The sequence below is a fragment of the Felis catus genome, chromosome B4 (assembly GCF_018350175.1).
Source record: "Felis catus isolate Fca126 chromosome B4, F.catus_Fca126_mat1.0, whole genome shotgun sequence".
Taxonomy (NCBI): domain Eukaryota; kingdom Metazoa; phylum Chordata; class Mammalia; order Carnivora; family Felidae; genus Felis; species Felis catus.
Window position 1 is genome coordinate 116,453,302 of NC_058374.1, and position 22,769 is coordinate 116,476,070.

At 38.7% G+C, this 22,769-nt stretch overlaps 1 protein-coding gene across 4 annotated transcripts in view; it reads right to left on the bottom strand.

Annotated features, from left to right (window-relative positions):
• The window catches only part of FGD6 (FYVE, RhoGEF and PH domain containing 6), a 117,546-nt gene that overhangs the window by 65,575 nt on the left and 29,202 nt on the right, over positions 1 to 22,769 (bottom strand). For 3 of the 4 annotated variants that reach the window (XM_019835364.3, XM_003989119.6, XM_019835363.3), the window contains exon 3: positions 15,296 to 15,443. In XM_019835364.3, coding sequence (XP_019690923.2) covers positions 15,296 to 15,443 — 148 coding nt within the window. Of the gene's footprint in view, positions 1 to 5,015; positions 5,034 to 15,295; positions 15,444 to 22,769 lie in introns of all 4 variants that reach the window. The other variant, XM_019835362.3, reaches the window with a different exon arrangement.

Genomic DNA, 22,769 nt, shown 5'->3' on the forward strand with positions numbered 1-22,769 from the left:
GAGATGTGATTATTAAAACATAATACAGGAAGCGCTGAGAACTATCGGTGATCCTCACTGTCACCAGCACAGGACTGATGGGACTGTCCTGGGGAGCCTGAGTCCTGGTGGAGCACAAATGCCAACGGTTCAAAACTGACAAGTCATATTCTGCAGGAGAAATGACCCTTACAGATATCACATAAACATGAGTTCTTCCCAATATGTAACCTAGGAATTTTTCTACTACCCTGAATTTCTCTTCAACATCTGCTGGTAATCATGGCATCTCCTCACAAACATTCATTGCTAAACATATACCCAGACATATCTCCCCTCCACTCCCTTCAAGATTTAACAAATCGCAAACATTCTGCAATATCTGGTTTAAATCTGTCTATGAAACAAATGGTTATATAACATTAAAGTTCCACTCCTCCTCCAAGAGTAAATACTAATCCTGCAGTGTGCATTTGTCCCTTCCATGTTTTCATTTTAGTACAGAAGAACTTAAATACAATAGAAAAAAATCCTGGGGCACCTGGGTGGCTCAGTCAGTTAAGCGCCCAACTCCGGCTCAGGTCATGATCTCGTACTTCGTGGGTTCGCGCCCTGCATCGGGCTCTGTGCTGACAGCTCAGAACCTGGAGCCAGTTTCGGACTCTGTGTCTCCCTCTCCCAATCTCTCTCTGCCCCTCCCTGGCTCTCACTGTCTTTCTTTCAAAAATAAATAAACATTAAAAAAAAAATCCTAACCTTTCCATTAGAAATACTATTACACAAAAAACATTCAAGGTAGGCTATGAAACGAATTACTTACAAAAATAATCTTTAAAGACCAACAGTTATTAATTCAGAATGTACTAATACTCCAGCCTAGTTAGCCTAGGATATTCTGCCTTGCTACTTGACCTTAGCTCCTAAACTCTATCTTTACTTTTTTATTTTATTTAAGTTTATTTATTTATTTTGAGAGAGAGTGAGGGGGGGAGGGGCAGAGAGAGAGAAAGGGAGAGAGAGAATCTCAAGCAGGCTCCTTGCTGTCAGCACAGAGCCGGATGTAGGGCCCGATCCCACAAACTGTGAGATGATGGCCTGAGCTAAAATCAAGGAGTTGGGCGCTTAAGCGACTGAGCCACCCAGGCGCCCCTTAAACTCTATCTTTAAAGGAACAATTAGACAGATGAATTTGACTTCCATCCCCATTATTATTCCTCTTTTCTTATTTTTTTTTAAAGCTTATTTATTTATTCTGAGAGAGAGCAAGAGACGGGGAGGGACAGAGAGAGAGAGGGAAAGAGAATTCCAAGCAGGCTCCCAACTAAGAGCACATAAGCTGATGCGGGGCTTGAACTCACGAACCTGAGATCATGACCTGAGCCAACATCAAGAGTCAGATGCTTAACTGCTTGAACCATCCAGGTGTCCCTTGTTCCTCTTTTCTAAGACCAGTTGTTTTGGTCAACTGAGCAAGATCCAGCATAAGATACTCAGCTCCATTCACCTACCTTTTAAACTACATTTAGCTAACATTCCTCAGGAAGCAGTCTTAAGCACAGCCTTATCTTGCAGACTATGTATCAGTCATGTGCTAATAACTATGACTATGTACACACACACACACACACACACACGTGAGGATAATTGTTACTTTGAAAAATTTAGCAAGGTAATACTTTTCTTACTATTATAATGGGTTTCTCCATATCATCTGTAGCTAGAAAGTTTAATATTTCAAAAATACAGTTTAGGGGCACCTTGGTGGCTCAGGTCATGATCTTGCAGTTTGTGAGTTCGAGCCCTGTGTCAGGCTCTGTGCTGACAGCTCAGAGCCTGGAGCCTGCTCTGGATTCTGTGTCTCCTTCTCTCTCTGTTCCTCCCCCTGCTCGTTCTCTCGTTCTCTCTCTCTCTCTCTCTCTCTCTCTCTCTCTCTCTCTCTCTCAAAAATAAATAAATATTAAGGAAAAAAAGAAAAATATAGTTTATATTTTGAAAACTGAAAGCCAGAAGAAATGCATTAAAAATGAAAAAAGAGGGGGCACCTGGCTGACTCAGTGAAGCATGCAACTCTTGATCTTGGGGGTTGTGAGTTTGAGCCCCATGTTGGATACAAAGATTACTTAAAAACAAAAACAAAAACAAAAAAACAACCAACCAACCAAACAAACAAAAAAACACCAGAAACCTAAACCACTGAAAGATCTAAAGCTTTCACTGAGCACTCTTATTTTCAAGTGATGTGAGGTCCCTTAAAGATCAAGAGGTGCTTTCAGCAGTAACTTTCAAGAAATGCATGCTATAGATGGTAAAGCATTTCACTAGCAGAGCCACCTGAAATGTGTACCAGCTTTATACAAAAATTTCAAGTAGGTGTACTTTATTTTTGGCATCTACCCTTTATTTCCTTTCCTCTTTTTATGGCTCTGCCCTTATTAAGTCTCTATTCTAAATTTTTTTTCCTCTTCAGGACCCTGCTCTGCCAGGCCTGGTTTAGAGAGAATTGTGTGGTGATTCCATGATAATAAATGTTTATCCCCAGACAGATATCATTCTTCTTTCTGTTCCAGCACGGGACAAAAATACTTTAACTTAGAAAAACAACAAAGGTGGGCCTGACATTCCTTATCTGTAAAGCTAAAGTGTTGAACTTGCAACTTTAAAATCTTAAGATTTAAACATTAAGTATCTCAGGGGTGGCATGGCAAGTCAGTGAGACAGAGGGTGGCAGCGATTCAGAGGTAGCACTGGAGCTGGAGACTATGAAGCAGGTGTTTCCTTTCTAGAGACTGAGACTGTAAACTTTGGGGGAGAATATAGTGAGTACTGGCATAAAAACAGATGTCACAGGGAAAAATTAAGAGAAGTCCTTAAATTTTGTCAATGGATTTTTAACAAAGTTGTCCAGACAATTCAGTGGAAGAAAGGATTGTTTGTCCCCGCCCCCCAACAAATGGTTGAAAATTGCTGGACCAATTAGATGTCCATGAGCAAAAAGATGAATTTATAATCTACCTGACACAAAGATGTATCACAGGCTTACACTTAAGAGCTAAAACTATAAAAGGTCTAGAAGAAATCCTTTTAGGTTTAGGCAAACAGTTTTTAGATACAACACCAGAGGCATAAACCATAAAAGAGAAAAAGAAAACACTGATAAACTAAACTTCATAAATTTAAAACCTTTATGCTTGAGGGGCGCCTGGGTGGCTCAGTCGGTTGAGCGGCCAACTTCAGCTCAGGTCATGATCTCGCGGTCCGTGAGTTCAAGCCCCACGTCGGGCTCTGTGCTGACAGCTCAGAGCCTGAAGCCTGTTTCAGATTCTGTGTCTCCCTCTCTCTGACCCTCCCCCGTTCATGCTCTGTCTCTCTCTGTCTCAAAAATAAATAAATGTTAAAAAAAAAAAAAAAAGGAAATAAAAACCTTTATGCTTGAAAAGACACCATAAAGAAAATAAAAAGATAAGCCCCAGGTTCTGGGTCCAGAATACACAAGATGTGAATAGATATTTCACTCAGTATGTAAGAATAGCCAATAAGTATATGAAAAGATGCTCAATAATTAGGAAAATGCACATTAAAACGACAGTGGGGTTCCATTCCATATCCACAGAACGGTAATAAAAAAATAAAAAAAATAGTAGGGTGCCTGGCTGGCTCAGTCAGAAGAGCATGCAACTTTTGATCTCAGGGTCAGGAGTTCAAGCCCCACACTGGGTATAGAGATTACTAAAAAAAAAAAATAAATTTAAAATCAGAAAATAGAAAGTGTTGGTGAGGATGTGGAGAAACTAGAACCTTTATCTTACTGCTGGTGGAAATGGTAGCCTTTATTCATATATTGTGATTGGGGGTTTTAGTTGTTTCCTAATATCACTCAAGGTAGAATTCCTATTTCTTATCTTTCTTGTTATTGAGATCACTCAGAGAAGGAGTGATCACCATCCTTACTCCATCATTTAAAAATCTACAGTAACAGATTATCCATCATTTGATAGCACGGTTAGTAGAAGAAAACAGCTCTACCCTCAGCTGATTCATTGCTCTACAACCAAATTTGAAAACAAACTGATCATCAGAACTCCCAAGCAGCTCTTAAGTTTCAAATTCCCACTGAACTGTCTTGGAAATTCTGATTCTATAGGGGCAGGAAAGTGGTTGTCAGAAGAAGAAACTAAGGATAAATTTTTAAAAAGCCCTAGATTTCAAGAAGTAAATAAGGAGAGCAACCAAATATCCAAATAGCTATACCTATAAACACCCATGAAATATGCTAACATCTTGAAAGAGAGAAAAATGTATAGTTTAGGAAAATATTCACAAGGAATAAAGCATCCAATGACCTTCAGTCATTCTTTGAACAAGCCATCAAGTACCTGCATACTAGATACTGTAGAAACACACTCATCAAAGCCAGAAACCTGGACTCCTTTCTTCTCCACCTTCTGTGATCACAAGTGAGTCTTCAAGTCCTATCAATTTATCATTCTGCATATTTCTTTAAAGATTTATCAATCCTTACCTCTTCTTCAATACTGCCTCCTTATTTCTTGCCTACACTATTGCAGGAACATAAGTACAGTAAAACCTTGGTTTACAAGCATAATTCATCCTGGAAATATGTTTATAATCCAAAGTACTTGTATATCAAAGCGAACTTCCCCTTAAGAAATAATGGAAACTCAGATGATTTGTTCTACAACCCAAAAATATTCATATAAAAATGATTACAATACTGTAATATAATACAAAATAATAAAGAAAATGCAAAATATAAAGAAAAATAAACAGGGGCGCCTGGGTGGCTTGGTCGGTTAAGCGTCTGACTTCGGCTCAGGTCATGATCTCACAGTCCGTGAGTTCGAGCCCCATGTTGGGCTCTGTGCTGACAGCTCAGAGCCTGGAGCCTGTTTCAGATTCTGTGTCTCCCTCTCTCTCTGCCCCTCCCCTGTTCATGCTCTGTCTCTGTCTCAAAAATAAATAAATGTTAAAAAAAAAAATTAAAAAAAAAAAAGAAAAACAAATTAACTTGCACTTACCTTTGAAAACCTTCGTGGCTGGTGTAAGGGAGACAAGAGAGAGGAGGATTATTATGTAGGACGACTTTCACTATCACTATCGGAATCACTGCTACCTATTGGCTCAATGGAATCTTTTTCTGCATGGAGCTATTGTATACACTCACACGTATGTTTGACTACAGTACAGTATTATTATTAATAAACTCTTGTCATATACTGTATTTCATGTAACTGGCAATAAGGCAACAAAGGAAAGGGTTTATACCTGCAGGCAGCCTGACCTAGAATGAAGCAAAGCATTCCTAAGCTTACTCTTATATGGAAAAGCAAAGGACTGTCCATAGGTGCTTTGAAGTGACAAAAATTACACTAGTGTCATTTATGGGCACCTTCCAATGTTCTGAAAAATCAGTGATTTTTGCCAAACACCGCGGCCTGAGACCGCGCATTCAAGCATGGGAGACAATCACCCACAATCCTGCAGTGAGAGCGAGAGAGCGAGAGCAAGAGCGAGAGAGACAGAACCACTGGCTTCGTCGTGATCACGTGACATTCAGCATCACATACTACTTGTATTGCAAGATATCATTTATCAAGTTAAAATTTATTAGAAATGTTTGCTCATCTTGTGGAACACTCGCAGAACAAGTTACTTGCAACCTAAGACTTTACCATGGTTTCCTTGGCTCTAGATTTTATCCCACTGCAATCCAGTCTCTATACTGCCACCAGAGTAATAGTTCTTATTTATTTATTTATTTATTTATTTATTTAAATTTTTAAAAGTTTAAATCCAAATTAGTTAGCATATGGTGCAACAACAATTTCAGGAGTAGATTCCTCAGTGCCCCTTACCCATTTAGCCCATCCCCCTTCCACACACCCCTTCCAGTAACCCTCTGTTTGTTCTCCATATTTAAGAGTCTCTTATGTTTTGTCCCCCTCCCTATTTTTATATTATTTTTGTTTCCCTTCTCTTATGTTCATCTGTTTTGTCTTTTAAAGTCCCCATATGAGCGAAGTTATATCAGTTTTGTCTTTCTCTAATTTCACTTAGCATAATTCCCTCCAGTTTCATCCACGTAGTTGTAAATGGCAAGATTTCATTCATTCTTTCTGACTGCCGAGTAATATTCCATTGTATATATATATACCACATCTCCTTTATCTATTCATCCATCAATTGACATTTGGGCTCTTTCCATACTTTGGCTATTGTTGATAGTGCTGCTATAAACATTGGGGTGCATGTGTCCCTTCAAAACAGCACACCTGTATCCCATGGATAAATGCCTAGTAGTGCAATTGCTGGGTCGTAGGGTAGTTCTATTTTTAGTTTTTTGAGGAACCTCCATACTGTTTTCCAGAACGGCTGCACCAGCTAGCATTCCCACCAACAATGCAAAAGAGATCCTCTTTCTCCACATCCTCGCCAACATCTGCTGTTGCCTGAGTTGTTAATGCACAGTAACAGTTCTGAAATGCATTTTAGGGGTACCTGAGTGGCTCAGTCAGTTAGGTGTCTAACTCTTGATTTAAGCTTAGGTCACACTCTCAAGGTCCTAAGATCAAGCCACACATCAGGTTCCATGATGGGTGTGGAACCTGCTTAAGATTCTCTCTCTCCCTAAAAAAAGTGGGGGATGGGGGGCACCTGATGGCTCAGTCGGTTAAGCATCTGACTCTTGGTTTCAGCTGAGGTTATGATCTCATGTGTGTGAGTTGGAGCCCCACATTGGGCTCTGTGCTGACAGCGTGGAGCCTGCTTGGGATTCTCTCTCTCTCTCAAAATAAATACTTAAAAAAAAAAAAAAAAAGACTCTCTCCCTCTCACTGTCCCTCTTCCCCACTCAAGCTCTCTAAATAAATAAATAAATGAACAAATAAATAAATAGGCTGCCCTCATAAAAAAAATAAATGAATAAGAAAATATTTTAAAGAAGGCAAATATAATTACCTTTGGTCTCAGGTTGAAACACATTAGGAACTCCCTATCACCTATGGGCAACAAAGACTCAAATTTCCTTTGCCATATATCTAAAACACTCCACAGTGTAGTCTAGTTATCTTCACTAGTCCCTCCCCGCTCCCACACACTGTACAGTCTCTACTCCAACCAAATTGGAACCATCTTGCAACCCCAAGTATGCTCTGCCCTTGCATGTCTGTCCCTATATGCCTTTCCTTCTGTTGTGATTTCCTTCCTCATCACTTCTCCCCTCCGCAAAGATTTCTGCCTGTCATATTCTGACTTACCCTTTAAGATGGCACTCAAAGGTTTATCCTTTATGAAGGCTACCTTGATATTCTTTCCCTGCCACTGCCACAGTGCCGGTTATTCTCTTACTCATGTAGATTTATAGAACTTAACCCAGTGGATTGTGTTTACTTGCTGGCATTTTTGATTCTCTCTAGTTTAGGACCTTATTTACCCTATATCCTGCACCTAGCACAATGCCTATGCACTGTGCAACTGATAGGCATGAATAAGCAAATGTGTCCAAAGGTGGCTGCCACCTTCTCAGAATGTAAGAATGGAGCACAGTGCTTTTGAATGTGTATTGAGTAACAGGAAAATGTAGACTCAAACCAACTAACAGGTATTATAGATATTTCATCATGTAAAAAACAAGGTGGGGGGTTGGCCTAGATGATTAAGGCCTTTTGCAACTCTAAAATTCTAGGAGTCTATGTATGTATTCTATTGTCTATTTTACCTTTTAAACTAGGAAAACTACAGAGCTAACAAGGGATAGTAACTACTAGAAAATGATTCAATGGATTACATTCATTTTCAAAGTAGACAGAAAGTCAAAGATAACTAAAAACCAGAACAAAATAAAAAGTTTTGGATTATCTTCAACTTGTAAGAACAATGACTAATTCTGACCCAAGTCAAACAGTGATGGAAAAATACACCCCACTGTAAAACCTCAAGAGAGAGGCCATATTTGGCATCTTAACTTTTCAGATAATGACAGTCCTCACTTCAATTACATCACATTTCAAAGCAGATTGCTTGTTAAATAGCTGCATCTCCTAAAAGCACACTGCTGTGGAAGCTGAAACATTAGCCACAAATGAAATTACTTTGTGAAGATCATAAAGTAAATCAAACAAATTCAAAAACAGAAATTTTGATTTGAAACCCAGTTTTCTGTTCTGATCTCTTGATAACAGCCCACTCAGCTTTGTAAATTCTTAACTGTGTTCTCCTTTATTAATATTTGTTTGCAAGCAAAAATGTGGTGAAATTTGCCCATTACTTTTTAATAGAATTCTTAAAAGGCCTTTGTCATTCTGCTCAAGGGCTCTACTAAAAAGCAAAAACCTGGGGCACCTGGGTGGTTCAGCTGGTTGAGAGTCCAACTCTTGGTTTTGGCTCAGGTCATGATCTCAGGGTTGTGGGATCAAGCCCCCCATCAGGCTCTACACTGAGTGTGGAACCTGCTTGAAATTCTATCTCCCTCTGCCCCTCTCCTTCCTGCTCCCACACTCCCTCTCTTAAAAAAATAATTAAAAAATAAAAAAGCAATAAACTGAACAACCAGATCTGAGAAACATGTTTATCATTAATTTCATTAAATTATCTCCCAAATGAGGTAACACCATGATTAACCTCTAAAGGACAAAGTTCTCTTAGGTTTTCACCCCACTCTTCATAAAGAAAATTAAAAAAAAAGGGGCATCTGGGTGGCTCAGTAGCAAGGGTCCAACTTTGGCTCAGGTCATGATCTCACGGTTCACGGGTTCAAGCCCCGCATCAGGCTCTCTGCTCTCAGCACAGAGCCTGCTTCAGATTCTGTGTCTCCCTCCCTCTCTGCCTCTCCCCCGCTCTCTCTCTCTCAAAAATAAACATTAAAATTTTTTTTTAAAAAAGGTTAATTTTAAAAAGGAAGAGATAGGATGTCAACAATCAGGAAAGGTGAACAATGGTGAATATTCTAACCATAATGAAGGGAAATGAACAGATCTCATTTTCAAAAAACCATTTATTATTTTTTTGACATTTTGTTGTAAAATTTATTTACTGATTTTGAGGGAGGGGGAGGGAGAGAAGGAGGAAGAGAGACAGAGAGAGGGGCAGAGAGAGAAGGAGACACAGAATCAAAGCAGGCTCCAGGCTCTGCGCTGTCAGTGCAGAGTCCAATGTGGGGCTTGAACTCACAAACTGTGAGATCATGACCTGAGCTGAAGTTGGATGCTTAACGGACTGAGCCACCCAGCTGCCCCTCAAATAACCATTTATTATTAAGCACTGAAAGTAATGGCCAAAAACCATAAAACTAACGATGTGGAACAGAAAAAAATAGAGATTACCATGGCTACTCACTACCATCCCAAACACATTCCATTAACATCATTCAACTTCTATGGCTTATCCCAAGTTTTAGTAAAGACAGATTTTGGTTAAAAGAACAACAACAACAACAACAACAACAACAAACCCAAAAAAACACCAATTCAGGGAGCTCCAAGGCAAGTTACTTAACCTGAATAAAAAACTCCTTTTCTTCATGTGAAAAAAAGAATAGTACATATGTCAGACCTATATCCTACTATGTTTTTACTTATCTTTTTAATCTTTTTTTTTTACATTTATTTATTTTTGAGAGACAGAGAGAGAGAGAGACAGTGTGAGCAGGGGAGGGGCAGAAAGAGAGAGGGAGACACAGAATCAGAAGCAGGCTCCAGACTCCAAGCTGTCAGCACAGAGCTTGATGCGGGGCTCAAACCCACGAACCGTGAGATCATGACCTGAGCCAAAGTCGGACGCTTAACCGACTGAGCCACCCAGGGGCCCCTCCTACTATGTTCTGTGTTTTTAAAGATTAAGTGTAATACCTGCACTCACAGTACAAAGACAAGCACAGGCACACAGGTGTTAAGATTCTTCCCTGTCTGGTAGCACTTTTACCTTTCCAGGAGTATCTTTTTGAACATGTTTGATTTCTCTTCACAAAGTTAAAACAAGGGCATAGTGGCACATATCCGTTATTTTCTCTTCCTACTGAGTCTGGCAATTTCGTAAGGAAATATTATTGTCATCGAGACATATCAGTTATGCGCTCATTATCTGTCCATGGAATATGGCATCTGTTATGGATTGAATCATGGCCTCCAAAAGATATGTTGGAGTCCTAACCCCTAGGACCTCAGAACATGAACTTATTTGGAAATAGGGTTGTTGCAGATGTAATTAGTAAGTTAAGATGAAGTCATACTGGACTAGGATGTGCCCCTAATCTGATCGGTCCTTATAAGAAGAGAAGAGACACAGGCACACATGAAGGGAGCACTCTGTGATGATGGAGGAAGAGACTGAAGTAATATAGCTATAAGCCAAGGATTAGCGAGGATTGCAGGCAAGCCACTGGGAAATAGGAAGGAAAGAGTCTCTCCTATAGGCTTCAGAGGGAGCATGGCCTTGTCCACACTGTGATTTTGGACATCTGGCCTCCAGAACTGTGAGACAATAAACTTCTGTTGTTTTAAGCCACCCAGTTAGTGATATTTTGTAACAATAGCCCTAAAAACCAATAAACCTATCACAATCACAATCATAGAAGTGTATTACATGTGCCTAATGTGCATAAACTTTCTTGACTTCAGAGTGTTTTTACAATTATTAGCCGGTATCTTACAACTATGTATCCTGTATTATCTTCACAACAACTCAGGGGAATATTATTGTCTCATTGTGTCAATTAAGAAATTGAGGATCAAAGAAATTATAAAAGAAGTGGTCTTACTATGCTTCTACTCCAAAGACTTTCCTTTGGAAACTGCTACCACCTTCTTTACTTGGTTGTGAGAAAGCCAAATTTGTTTCCTCTTCTTGGCTGATGTATATAGGACTACACCACAGGCACTACTCTGTACAATCTTCCACTTAGCTTTACTGTTTTCCTTTAGCAGGATTTTTTATTTTAATAGATTCATTAAAATATTCACATTCCATAAAATGAATTTTTACTCTTCTAAAGTATAAATTCAATGGTTTTCAATATATTCAGGGTTATGTACTCATTACCACAACCTAACTTTAAAACATTTTCATCACCCCTAAAGGAAACTCCATGCCTGTAAGCAGTCACTCACTCCCCATCTTCCCTTCTGTCCAACCCCTGGCAAGCATTAATCTACTTTCTGTCTCCATGGATGTGCTTATGCTGAATATTTCATGTAAATGGAATCATAAAACATGAGATCTTTTGTGACTGACTTCTACTCAGCCTATTTTTAAGCTTCATCCATGTTGTAGCACGCATGAGCACATTTTCTAATTGCTAAGTAATATTCCACTGTGTGGATACAGTACATTTGTTTATACATTCATCAGTTGATGGATCCATTTATCAGTGGAAGGGCACTGGAGTTCCTTCCATTTTTTTGCTTATTATGAATAATGTGCACAAGGTTTTTATGGACATATATTTTCATTTCATGTGGGTATATACCAAGGAGCGGAAATGCTGGGTCACATACTAACTCTAAATTTCACCTTTTGAAGAACGGCCATTTGTTTTCCAAAGAGGCCGTATGTGTCATTTTACATTCTCACCAGCAGTGTATAAGGCTTCCAATTTCTCCACATTCCTGGCCATTTGTATATCTTCTATGGAAAAATGTCTATTCAGATTGTTAGCCCATTTTTGTAATTGGGCTATTTTTTATTATGATTGAGTTGTAACAGCTCCTTACATATTCAGGATATAAGTCCTTTATCAGAGATGTGTGCCAATATTTTCTCCTCTGTGAGTTATCTTTTCATTTTCTTGATGGTACTGTGTATAGCACAGAAGTTTTTAATTTTGATGATGTCCAGCTTGTCTATTTTTCCTCACATCACTTATACCTTTGTTGTTGCATCAAAGAAGCCTCTGCCTACGCAAGGTCATGAAGAGCTATTCCTGTATTTTGGTTACAAGGGTTTTATAGTTTCAGCTCCTACATTTAGGTCAATTATACATTTGAGTTAATTTTTGTGTATGGTAAAAGGAAGAGGTCTAACTTTATTCTTTGGCATGTGGATGTCCAATAGCTCCAGCACAATCTATTAACCCTTTGATTTCTTTAACTACATATTTTGACTTTTTGTACTACATACATTTTTTTATTGTCACTTGAAATCCATTGTGATAGGAGATTGGTGCAAATAAACTAAATGACTTAAAATAATCATTTGACCATGGTCAAATGGCTAGTAAGTGGCAGAGCTGGACTGAACCACAGATCTTACAATGCCAAATTTCATGTTTTTTTTAGAACATATTACTGCCTTCTATGTAAACATGCTTCAGATTTATTCATCAAAGATAAGAAAAGGCAAGCTTGAAATTATATTTGGTTATATAAGGAATGACTGGAAATACTAAGCACTCAATTTGTGTAAGGAACTGTTTTAAACAGTGTATCATCTTTAATCATCACAATAATCTTAAAGAATAAAAACAAGTGTCAAAAAAAAAAGAAATAAAAGAAAAACAACTATCTACCCTACCCTCTCTTCTTCCCACAGATGAGGAAACTAAGGCATAAAGGTGTTAAGTAAATTGCTCAAGATCACAGAGTTGGTAAGCGGTAAGAACGCAGGCAATCTGGCTCCCAAGACCGTGTTCTTCTTAACCACTTTGAAAGCAGATTACTTAAGAGGAAAGCATTCACCAGGCTATGCTTAGATGGATCAGCAACTGTCTAGAAAGGGAGAGTTACCTCTTTTTATTATTGCCATTGCTGACTCAAGCTTGTCATGATGGCTGACACTTCAAAAAGGGAAATCATTAATACACTAGAATCAGGTATAAAAAAATCTTATTAAGTGTCCGTGATTAACTGAAGAAATAATCTCATCAAAAAAATTTTTTTAATGTTTACTTATTTTTGACAAAGAGAGAGTGAGAGAGCGAGCGTGTGAGCTGGGGGGGGGGGGGGGCAGAGAGAGAGATACAGAATCCGAAGCAGGCTCCGAGCTGTCAGCACAGAGCCCGACGTGGGGCTCGAACTCATGAACCGTGAGATCATGACCTGAGCTGAAGTCAGACACTTAACCAACTGAGCCACCCGGGCACCCCAGAAATAATCTCATTTTAAAAACAGAAAAATATTTAACAGCAGTGTGGCACAACTAAAGACAAAAACTAATAATATAAATACCAGAAGGGAAAGGAAAGGCCAGTACAAATACAAAGGAAGGAACTCTGGAAGTCTCCAATGACTACAAAACAAATGAGTCAACCAGGCAGTGTTGTGACCGGATGTGGTGGAAAGATGCATAATACAAAAGGGTTAGAGAGAAATCGTTCTTTTACGCATATGTCAGTGAGATCCCTAGTAGAATGTGGATACCGCTTTTGGTTACCATACTTCAAGAACTATGGGGAGAAATCAAAAGGGTTTGAACAAGAGAAATAAAACAGATGCAAACAATAGGAAACAGTACTTGTTAGAAAAAGAAGAACTTGCAGCTTATCAAAGATAGTAAAGGTTGATTTAATTATAGTCCTTTGAGAAGAAGACCATTGGAAGGCTCTTCCCCAAATTCCGAAGGATTTGGATCTTTCCAGTCATTTATTTCTCAAATATCACTTTCTTAGAGGCTTTTACTCTAAGTAGCCTCCTCAGTTTCTAGCACATTGCTCTGTTTTATTCTTTTCACAGCATGTAATTATCTGAAAATCTCACTGTTTTCATGCATATATGGCCCCTCTTGTCCCGTTAGGATGTAAGCTGTTCAAGAGCAAAAACCTTAAGCACTGCTTTATGTCTTGTACATACTTTTTATGTCTGGTATATCTGGGAAGTAGTATTTTATAAATACTTGTAGAATCTATATCTATGAAACAGTAACAAGGAAAATGAGCTTTCAAATCAGAGATGGCAGCTACCAGTAAAACATAGGAGGAATTCCTTAATAATCAAAGTAAAACCTACACACTGCTGAGGGATGCTGTGGGCCTATAAGAAGTCACTCAATCTGTCTTAGGTATCTTACAAACTCACCTGCCTTAAGGCTAAATAATTTCTAGTGGTTACTCCCAACTCTTATGAGTCAGTACTTTGCAGCATGAAATACTGCAAGAAATAATCATTGAGTTCCTACCATGTACTGAACAGTGTTCTAAGGCTTTACACATATCAGATCATTTAGTCCTGACAATTATCTGAGATAAATTCTGTTCTTTTCTTCATAAAATGGAGGCTCTTTAGCTTAAAGAGATTAAGTAATTTGCCCAAAGTTATCTACCCTGCTCCTAAGTATTGGAGCTGGGATTTAAACCAAGATAATTACATAACTTATGGCGTTCATTTAAGGCTGAAATAAATTTAAACAAAGCAAAAATATATTAAACAGGAAACAATGGATTGATAAATTATGGCATAGAAGTTGGATGACAGGGATTTTCTTCTCTATGGTTTGATACGCTTGCTATGCGGATCCTTTCAAATTCTATTTTGCTGTAACATTCCAACACATTTTAGGGTTATTATTAATATACTATTTTTCCCCTTGTAAGTATGTCTTTATTAAAAAATATATTTAAAATGAAGCACTCATGTCAAACTAGAGAAACAATATAATAAACCTCCATGTATTGACATATCTTAAATAATTAACAACACATGGACAATCTTGTTTCATGTATAGTGTAAATACACAAAAACTGACTCACTTCAAAGGAAATCCCAGTATGTTATTAACAAGTCTTTATTCTATCTCTGAAAAGACTTCATTAAATCTGAAATGCATCTAATTCCTTTCTTTCAAGTAGACTCACTTGGATTCAAGGAACAATCCTAAGAGGGGATTTTCATTATCAAAAAGAAAATCAATGGACATTGCCAAAAATAATTTCTCAAAAATTACTAGTCTCTAAGTGATGTGCGTTTAGAAATATGATTATCTTAGGCACTATATTATACCAAGAACTAAATTTGAATTAGAAAATGTTTTATAAAGGGGGCGCCTGGGTGGCTCAGTCAGTTAAGCTTCCGACTTCAACTCGGGTCATGATCTCATGCTTTGTGGGTTCCAGCCCCATGTCAGGCTTTGTGCTGACAGCATGGATCCTGCTTCAGATTCTCAGTCTCCCATTCTCTCTGCCCTACCCCTGCCCCTCCCTCTCTCTCAAAAATAAACACTTAAAATTTTTTTTTAAAAAAAAGAAAATGTTTTATAAGTTTTAAGAAAAAATTAACTAGGGATTTTGTGCCTATCATGCTGATAAATATTATCTCCAAATTACATGAGAGACCAACAAATACAAAAGTAGAAACAATTAAATACCAATATATACCTGTTTGTCTCCCAGGTCACGGTCCCCTTTACTAGAATTAGAGCTGACATCGTCTTCGTCAGAACTGTTGAGGTCTTCTTCCTCATCTGAAGGAAGTTCACCAAGACCAAGGTCAAGATCGTTGTGTCCCTCCTGGGATGTTCCAGAACTGTTTCAATAAAAAGTATTGCATTAGTCACCTTTAATAACAAGGAATACTACCAAAAAACAAACATGATCAACCATCTTATTCCAGGTATACCTAAGGGATGTAAACACAGGGATGGAAATAGCCAGAGCAACCAAAATTCCCCTCTCTTTCCTATCCCAGCTGTCAAAAACACAAACTCATCTTGAGATTAAAATAAACATCTTGAAAAACATGTATCTTCATGATAGGAAGGTGGATGAGAAGCAAGTTTTCTAGCTGCCCTAATCCTATGCTTCCATATCTCCTTACTCGGAAAGATCAGGTCTCTCTACCCCTATAAACCAAGAAGCCTCATGGGATATGGACTGTATTACCACAAAAGGGCACTCACTGGCTAAACAGGAACATTAGAAAAGGTGGTGTTACCCTGGGTCTCAGTTTTTGTTTATTTGTTTGTTTGTTTTAAAGCAACTAATAAATCTACCAGAATTGGGAGGTAATGACGGTGAACACAATAAACCATGCATGTGCTATTATGAACATGTGCCCAACCTCCCTGATTATCAACAATTCCTTTTATGTAACCACATCATAAGATATGAGAAGGGACAAGGATGTTAAAAATTCTTGGGCTCTGATCCAGACCTGCTAAATCAGAAACTCTAGGGGGGCAGGGCCCCTAGGAGATACATGTTGGAAGTTTGAAAACCACTGTACCAGCTCATTTACCAACTCTGCCTCGCCAGCCTGACGTCATCAACATTTCCCATTTTGTATTGAGACAGATCTCTTGAATCTAAGAGCTATTGTTGCAATCCAGTCTGTAGGGGGGAATTCCACAGCAAAGTTCTCCAGGAAGACAACAGAAATAATTCTTTCTAACTTTGGTTGTAAAGGCTCAGGAAGAAATTATCTGTAGCAACTGCTTTCCTGTCTGCAGTCTATAAGAATATCTGCAGAAGAGTCAGTAAAAGATCACAGAAAATCATCAGGAGAAACACTCACACGGAATAAAGAGAGTTGCATTTCACCCTGGCAGGCCCCTTTACAGATCAAGGTCAGGTCATTCAACTGCCAAGGCTCCTACAAGTTATGAAAATTTCTAACAGGAATCTTAAAAGCTAAAGATGAATTTTCTGCCATTTCCTGATTACACATTGTAGGATACAGACTAGCCTCAGATGCCATTCCTGGAACTCAAATGTTACACAAACCAGTTGGGTGAAGGCAGAATGCCAAAAGGAACACCTCCCTCTGACAAAGACAGGGGTTCCTTATTATTCAGTAGCTAGAGGGCCTCAGAGAATCATATTGCAGCCTCAACTAGGTGGGTGCGTGCCTTATCATAGCTCCCCATGACATGGAGGAGACTCACTCTCTAGGGAGGAGGTGGGGGTGGAGAATGGAAGCTTTCTAGTCAGATCACTGGCAAGATTCACTGTCTCTGGTTGCAGGGACAGGAGCCCAACCCAGCTGGGTAATTAGGTGATTTAAATTAGCTAGCATAAATTAAAGTTAACAGGATGCACAGACTGCAGGATCCATCCATATAAATTAAAGAAAATGTACCTTCACTTCTTTTTATCTTAATTCTTTATCTTTCGTCCTCTAAAACCCTGTTACTCATAAACACATTCAATCTATGACCAGCTTCAGCATCACCAGGAAGCTTTTCAGAAATATAAAGCCTTAGGCCTCACCCTGCTGCAATGAATCACAGTCTGGTTATAACAAGATCCCAGTAATTTGGTTTTTTGAATCAGTGCACTCTTTTAGACTCAACAGTATAAAAATTTTGAATAATCAGTAACAGAGCTTGTAGCGCCTGTGAGGAAATTAGGTTTACTTTGTCTGAAGAGAGAGCTGAGAGGTGTTTCCTGGTCCAACATTTGGAAAGCCATTATTAAGGATACAGTAGGAAGCTAGTAGCCACAACTGTTAGGGATATAAATATTTACAACAGTTAATTTAAGGACAAGAAAAAAAAAAGCTTTAAGTATTAAAAGGACATGGATCAAAACGTAGCTGCCATAAAATGTTGGGAGTTGTTAGTTCTGAAAGTTGCTTTCCTACAGAAAACCTTCCCTGACCAACCCCTCCCTAACCACATTGGTTTACTTGTCTCTTCTGAATCCTACACCATCTCATTCAACTGCACATGGTGATATATTTGTTTCCCTCCCTAAAATGTAAACTCCTAAGGACAAGAAAATGGTCTTTTTCAGTTGAACCCCCAGGATCCTGCTTGACACATAACGGGCCCTCAGTAAATTTTTAGTGAGTAAACAAAAATTATATTAGAAAGCAAAGAGTGTCAAATTTCAGACGTTCAGATGGTAAGTATTTATGGCAGTGGTGATCATAAAGAAAGGTTTGGGGGGGAATACTGGAATAGTGTATGGTTTCAAGGAGAAAGGGCATCCTAAGCATCATACTCAATGGTGTGGAAGTGGGAATATTTGTTTTCAGAAAACAAAAAGAACATTCAGGCTGCAGCAGGAGTCTCCTACACATACTGGAAAACAAGCTTGGAGAAGATAACAGGTACTAGCCTGTCAAGGGTCATGAACAATAGCAGAGTCCATACTCAGCTTGTAGGCCTTCAACAAGAAGACTCAAATCTTCCAGTAGACCTCAAAGATTTCCTTCATCCATACTTCTCTCCCATTAATGACAACAGAAAAGAGAACAACATCCCTTCCATCAACCCAGGCCTGTAGGCCCAGCCCATGCCCCAGTCCCCCCACCCAAACAGTGAAAAGGATAGCCCTAATTAGCATCAGTGAGGTCCCCCTGATCTCAAAAGATTAAATTGAAGTAAAAGTAGCTCCCTACGTATCTGGATAGTAAATGGTAGACCATCTACAATTTCTGAAGCTTGCAAGGGAGGAATGTGAGCAAAGCAAAGCAAAGCAAGGTTTTAGGAAGGCTAATCTTGTAACTCAATGGGGGCTGAATGGGGCAGGCACAGGGACAGAAGTGGATAGGGATCTGAGAGGTAATTTCAACAGTATAGACAGCCTGAATGAGGTTGGCTACATCAGGAATTAAGAGGAAGGGCTAGATATAAGAGTTAAAAACTTCATCAGGGCTATGGTAAAGAGGTAGGGAAAAAACCGGAGTCTTCCTTCAAGTCACCAGCAAAATGAGGGGGACATCAATTGAAACAGAAATTTCTTAACAAGGGATATGATTTTAAAGAAAAGATAACGGGTTTGGCAGCAAAATCAGGAAAGATGGCATTTAGCATCCATATTTACACATTTGTGTCTACATGTTCAAACAGAGAAAAGTTGTTGATTAATCTATTTTCCTACATAATTCTTAGCAGCTTTCAAATCTATATAGATAACTTTAGATCTCAGATAATGAAATATGGACTTCTTACTGATGCCAGTCATTGAGTTGGGGCTCATCTATTCTTTACATTTCCTTCCCACTGTCAGGAAGATATCGTCCTAACACTGTCAGCCTTGCGGGTTAAAGGAACAGGACATAGTGTTTCCTCCACAATTTCCTGCCTGGTTATTTCACAATTTGATAATCGTAGTAAAAGGAAAGTAAGCTGCAAACACAACCCAAAAAGAATCAAGACTGGGCTCTACCTCCCCAGGCCATCCTTTCCAAGTCTGGATGAGGTAAGGGCAGAGAAAAGTAAAGCCAGAAGTAAATTCCCACTGATTAGGCAGCTGTCTTCAATTCCACACGTCAAGGATCTACATACACATTTGGATCTGCACATCTGATTACTTAACGCCATCACTTTTTAAAAAATTACGTATTTTGGGGGGCACCTGGGTGGCTGAGTTGGTTGAGCGTTCGACTCTTGGTTTCAGCTCAGGCCATGATCTCATGGTTCGTGGGTTCAAGCCCCACGTCAGGCTCTGTGCTCACAGTATGGGGCCTGCTTGGGATTCTCTCTACCCCTACCCCAATCACACTCACTTTCTCAAAAATAAACTGTAAAAACAATTTTTTTTAATTATGTATTTTTTATGTTATTTGCTATATAGGCACAGTACACCCTCCCCTGTAAGTACATGAAATTTCTCTTTTAGGTAAGATATCACACAAAGGAGGGTTTCTCTTTTAGAAGGAACTGTCTCTTTAAAAAGACTCATTTAATCTATCTCCCCTAAGAGTTTTTCAGAACATAAAACTGCACAAGGCCGAGCCAGACATCACCAACAAAACATCCTTGTGAACCTCCATTAACCTGAAAAATTCCAGCAAAGGGAGGGGAGAACAAGGAGAACAGAGAAAGGAAAAGGAGAAGCACAGTGAACTGAGGAGCACTTTCAAAGCATTGAATCCTGTCCTCTTTGTTGATGAATCTAGTTATCTTCTTCCTCTCTTATCTGAGCCCCCGAAACATAGAATGTTCCATGTAATTCCTCCTAAACTTGAAGAAAAAGGTTATTCCAGTGTCCTCACCTTCAAAGTTTCTTTCTAATTTTCAAGTCACAACATGTAAATCTGAACTTCTGAGATCTTTCTCTTCCTCTTTCTACCACTCCTGGACCAAACTGAGCAGAACCTGCTAGTCCTCAGGATGTTGTTATAATTCTCCTACAAATGCTGTCTCATTATGACTTAGTGATTATGTGTTTCCTTTGGCTGCTTTCATATTCATCACAGAATGAACAGAAAAAACTACTGTTAATTAAGCACTTGAAGGATGAACACTACATAGAAACATAAAAATGTTTTTTAATAAGTTATGTATTATTACATGCTAACTACATAATATTGGTTCACAATTTTCACCAGGAAAGTGTTTACATTTAGTTTCACCAGAAAATGTTCTACTCTGTTATTTCAGCTCCTTTACTGAATTTTGATTTAGGGGTCGGGTTGAAAACCATAAATCAAATCAATAAAAAACGGTTTAGAAACCACTCTTATTCTTGTTTTCATGTCCTCTTTTCAATTACCCAGTACTTGGAGAATTTTCTCCATTTTCCACTCAGATGATTTTCCTGGGAACTATCTTTAAAATGAGTAAGTTATCTCTCTACTACTCTTAGGGAATATGGCACAACTGTAAATGGGTATATGTGGCCATTTTAATCCTCGAATAACGACAGATGCATATATTTGTGGCATGTTTTTAGGTTTTCCAACTGTAGGCTCTTGCACAATTATTGTTAAGTATGTGCAGAGCCAGGGTGACAGAGCATAAAAGCCAAGAGATAACACTGAGTCTGCAGCAAACTTATCTGACCTCAACAAAAATCAGGTTCTTCAAGTGTGACCTCTACGTGCTAAGAGGCAAACCAGATCATCTGCTAGGTCTTCTCTATTCCTAACTGCTTTAACTAAAAAGAAACGTCAATGTTTCAGTAATATGTAAGCCGTGGATGGCTGATGCTCTAATTATAGTGTAACAACAGAAATCCTTCCCCTCAAAGAAAGGTATATACATTAGTTTTTAAATATATATTAATCTTTAATCTTCTTTTGAGTGACAGACTAAAGGTTAGAACATACTTTATTTTCATTTTAAACATTAATGGATTTTATTATCTTGATTTCAGTAAAAATAATCTTTAATTTCACACATGTATATAATGCATTAAATTTCTTGAATTAAACATTTTGATTAATAAAACATACAATACAAATAAAATCACTACAATAAGGGATAGCACAGCAGGAGTATGTTACCAAAAAAGGAAAGGAAATGAAAAAGAAACCTGCAGCATAAAATGCATACGGTTAGTGTTTTACTCTTTGGGTCATGAATTTAGAGGTGTTAACAACCAAGCCTTTAAAACTACCAAGCTGGAATTCTATGGCTTCAGAAAAAAGAAACCACAGAGAAATACCCAGCTTCCTTGAAATATAAACTGAAGGACGGTTTAAAAGCTGATTTGAGGTGACACTGTCAAGAAAGAATACCAGGCTTTAGTGATGCACTTTGAAAAACATGCCCACTTCATTTTCCAGGGGCAACCTTAACCTTTTAAATACCATTTCCATTTCCTTCCCTAGATACGCATTTGTTACTAGGATTCTCTAAACTGCAGACTGACAATTAAAAACAAAATCAGGATCAGTACCCCGAGGCTGCTATTTAAGATACAGTCATTACAGGACTACTCCAAAAATGGTTTAAAAGACAAATGGAAAAGGGGTGCCTGGATGTCTCAGTCAGTTAAACGTCTGACTCTTTATTTGGGCTCAGGCCATGATCTCATAGTTTCTGAGATCAAGCCCTGATTGGGCTCCGCACTTGACAGCATGAGCCTGCTGGGGTTTCTGTCTCTCCCTCTCTCTGTCCTTCTCCCGCTCGTGCGCACATGCACGCTCTCTCCCTGTCTCTCAAAATAAAATAAACTTAAAAGAGAGAGAAGAAGAAGTTGTAAAGGGATTGTTCAACATTCTGTACGGGCCACAGAATAACCACACAACTTGTTGACTATGCCACAGCGAACAGCACCATACTATTAGGCATCTCCCACAGCACTCTGGGTTGTGGGAGAACTCCTAGCCTGTAAATAAGGATGATCATGCCCTCCAGGGTTCCTGGTGCAATCCTGATGTCATAAGAGGAGCCTGAGGCTGATCACAGTCCAATAGGCACTCTTGTCACTCTAGCTTAGCTGGGAGAATCTGGTTCAATCATGAGCTGCTCCTAGGTGGAGAAGAATAGATTGTGATAAAAATGTCTCCTGATACAAGCACTAGCTAAAATAAATACCAAACATTTAATTACCAGCAATTTTGCTTTCTTAAAATTTGGTTTGAGAATGATTCCCTAAAATACTTTTCAAGAATTTTTGTTAATACAAACAGAAAAGCATTCTATTAAGCTTAGAAATGTCTCCAAATAAAAGAGCCCAAATGTCCATCGATGGATGAATGGATAAAGATGTGATGTATGTGTGTATACACACACACACACACACACAAATGGATTACTACTTGGAAATCAAAAAGAATGAAATCTTGCCATTTACAACTACGTGGATGGAACTAAAGGGTATTATGCTAAGCGAAATTAGTCAGAGAAAGACAAATATATGACTTTACTCATATGAGGACTTTAAGATACAAAACAGATGAACATAAGGGAAGGGAAGCAAAAATAATATAAAAATAGGGAGGGGGACAAAACATAAGAGACTCTTAAATATGGAGAATATAAGAGGGTTGCTGGAGGGGTTGTGGTGGGGGGGGTGGGCTATTTGGGTAAGGGGCATTAAGGAATCTACTCCTGAAATCACTGTTGCACTATATGCTAATTTGGATGTAAATTTAAAAATAAAAATAAATAAGGGGCGCCTGGGTGGCGCAGTCGGTTAAGCGTCCGACTTCAGCCAGGTCATGATCTCGCGGTCC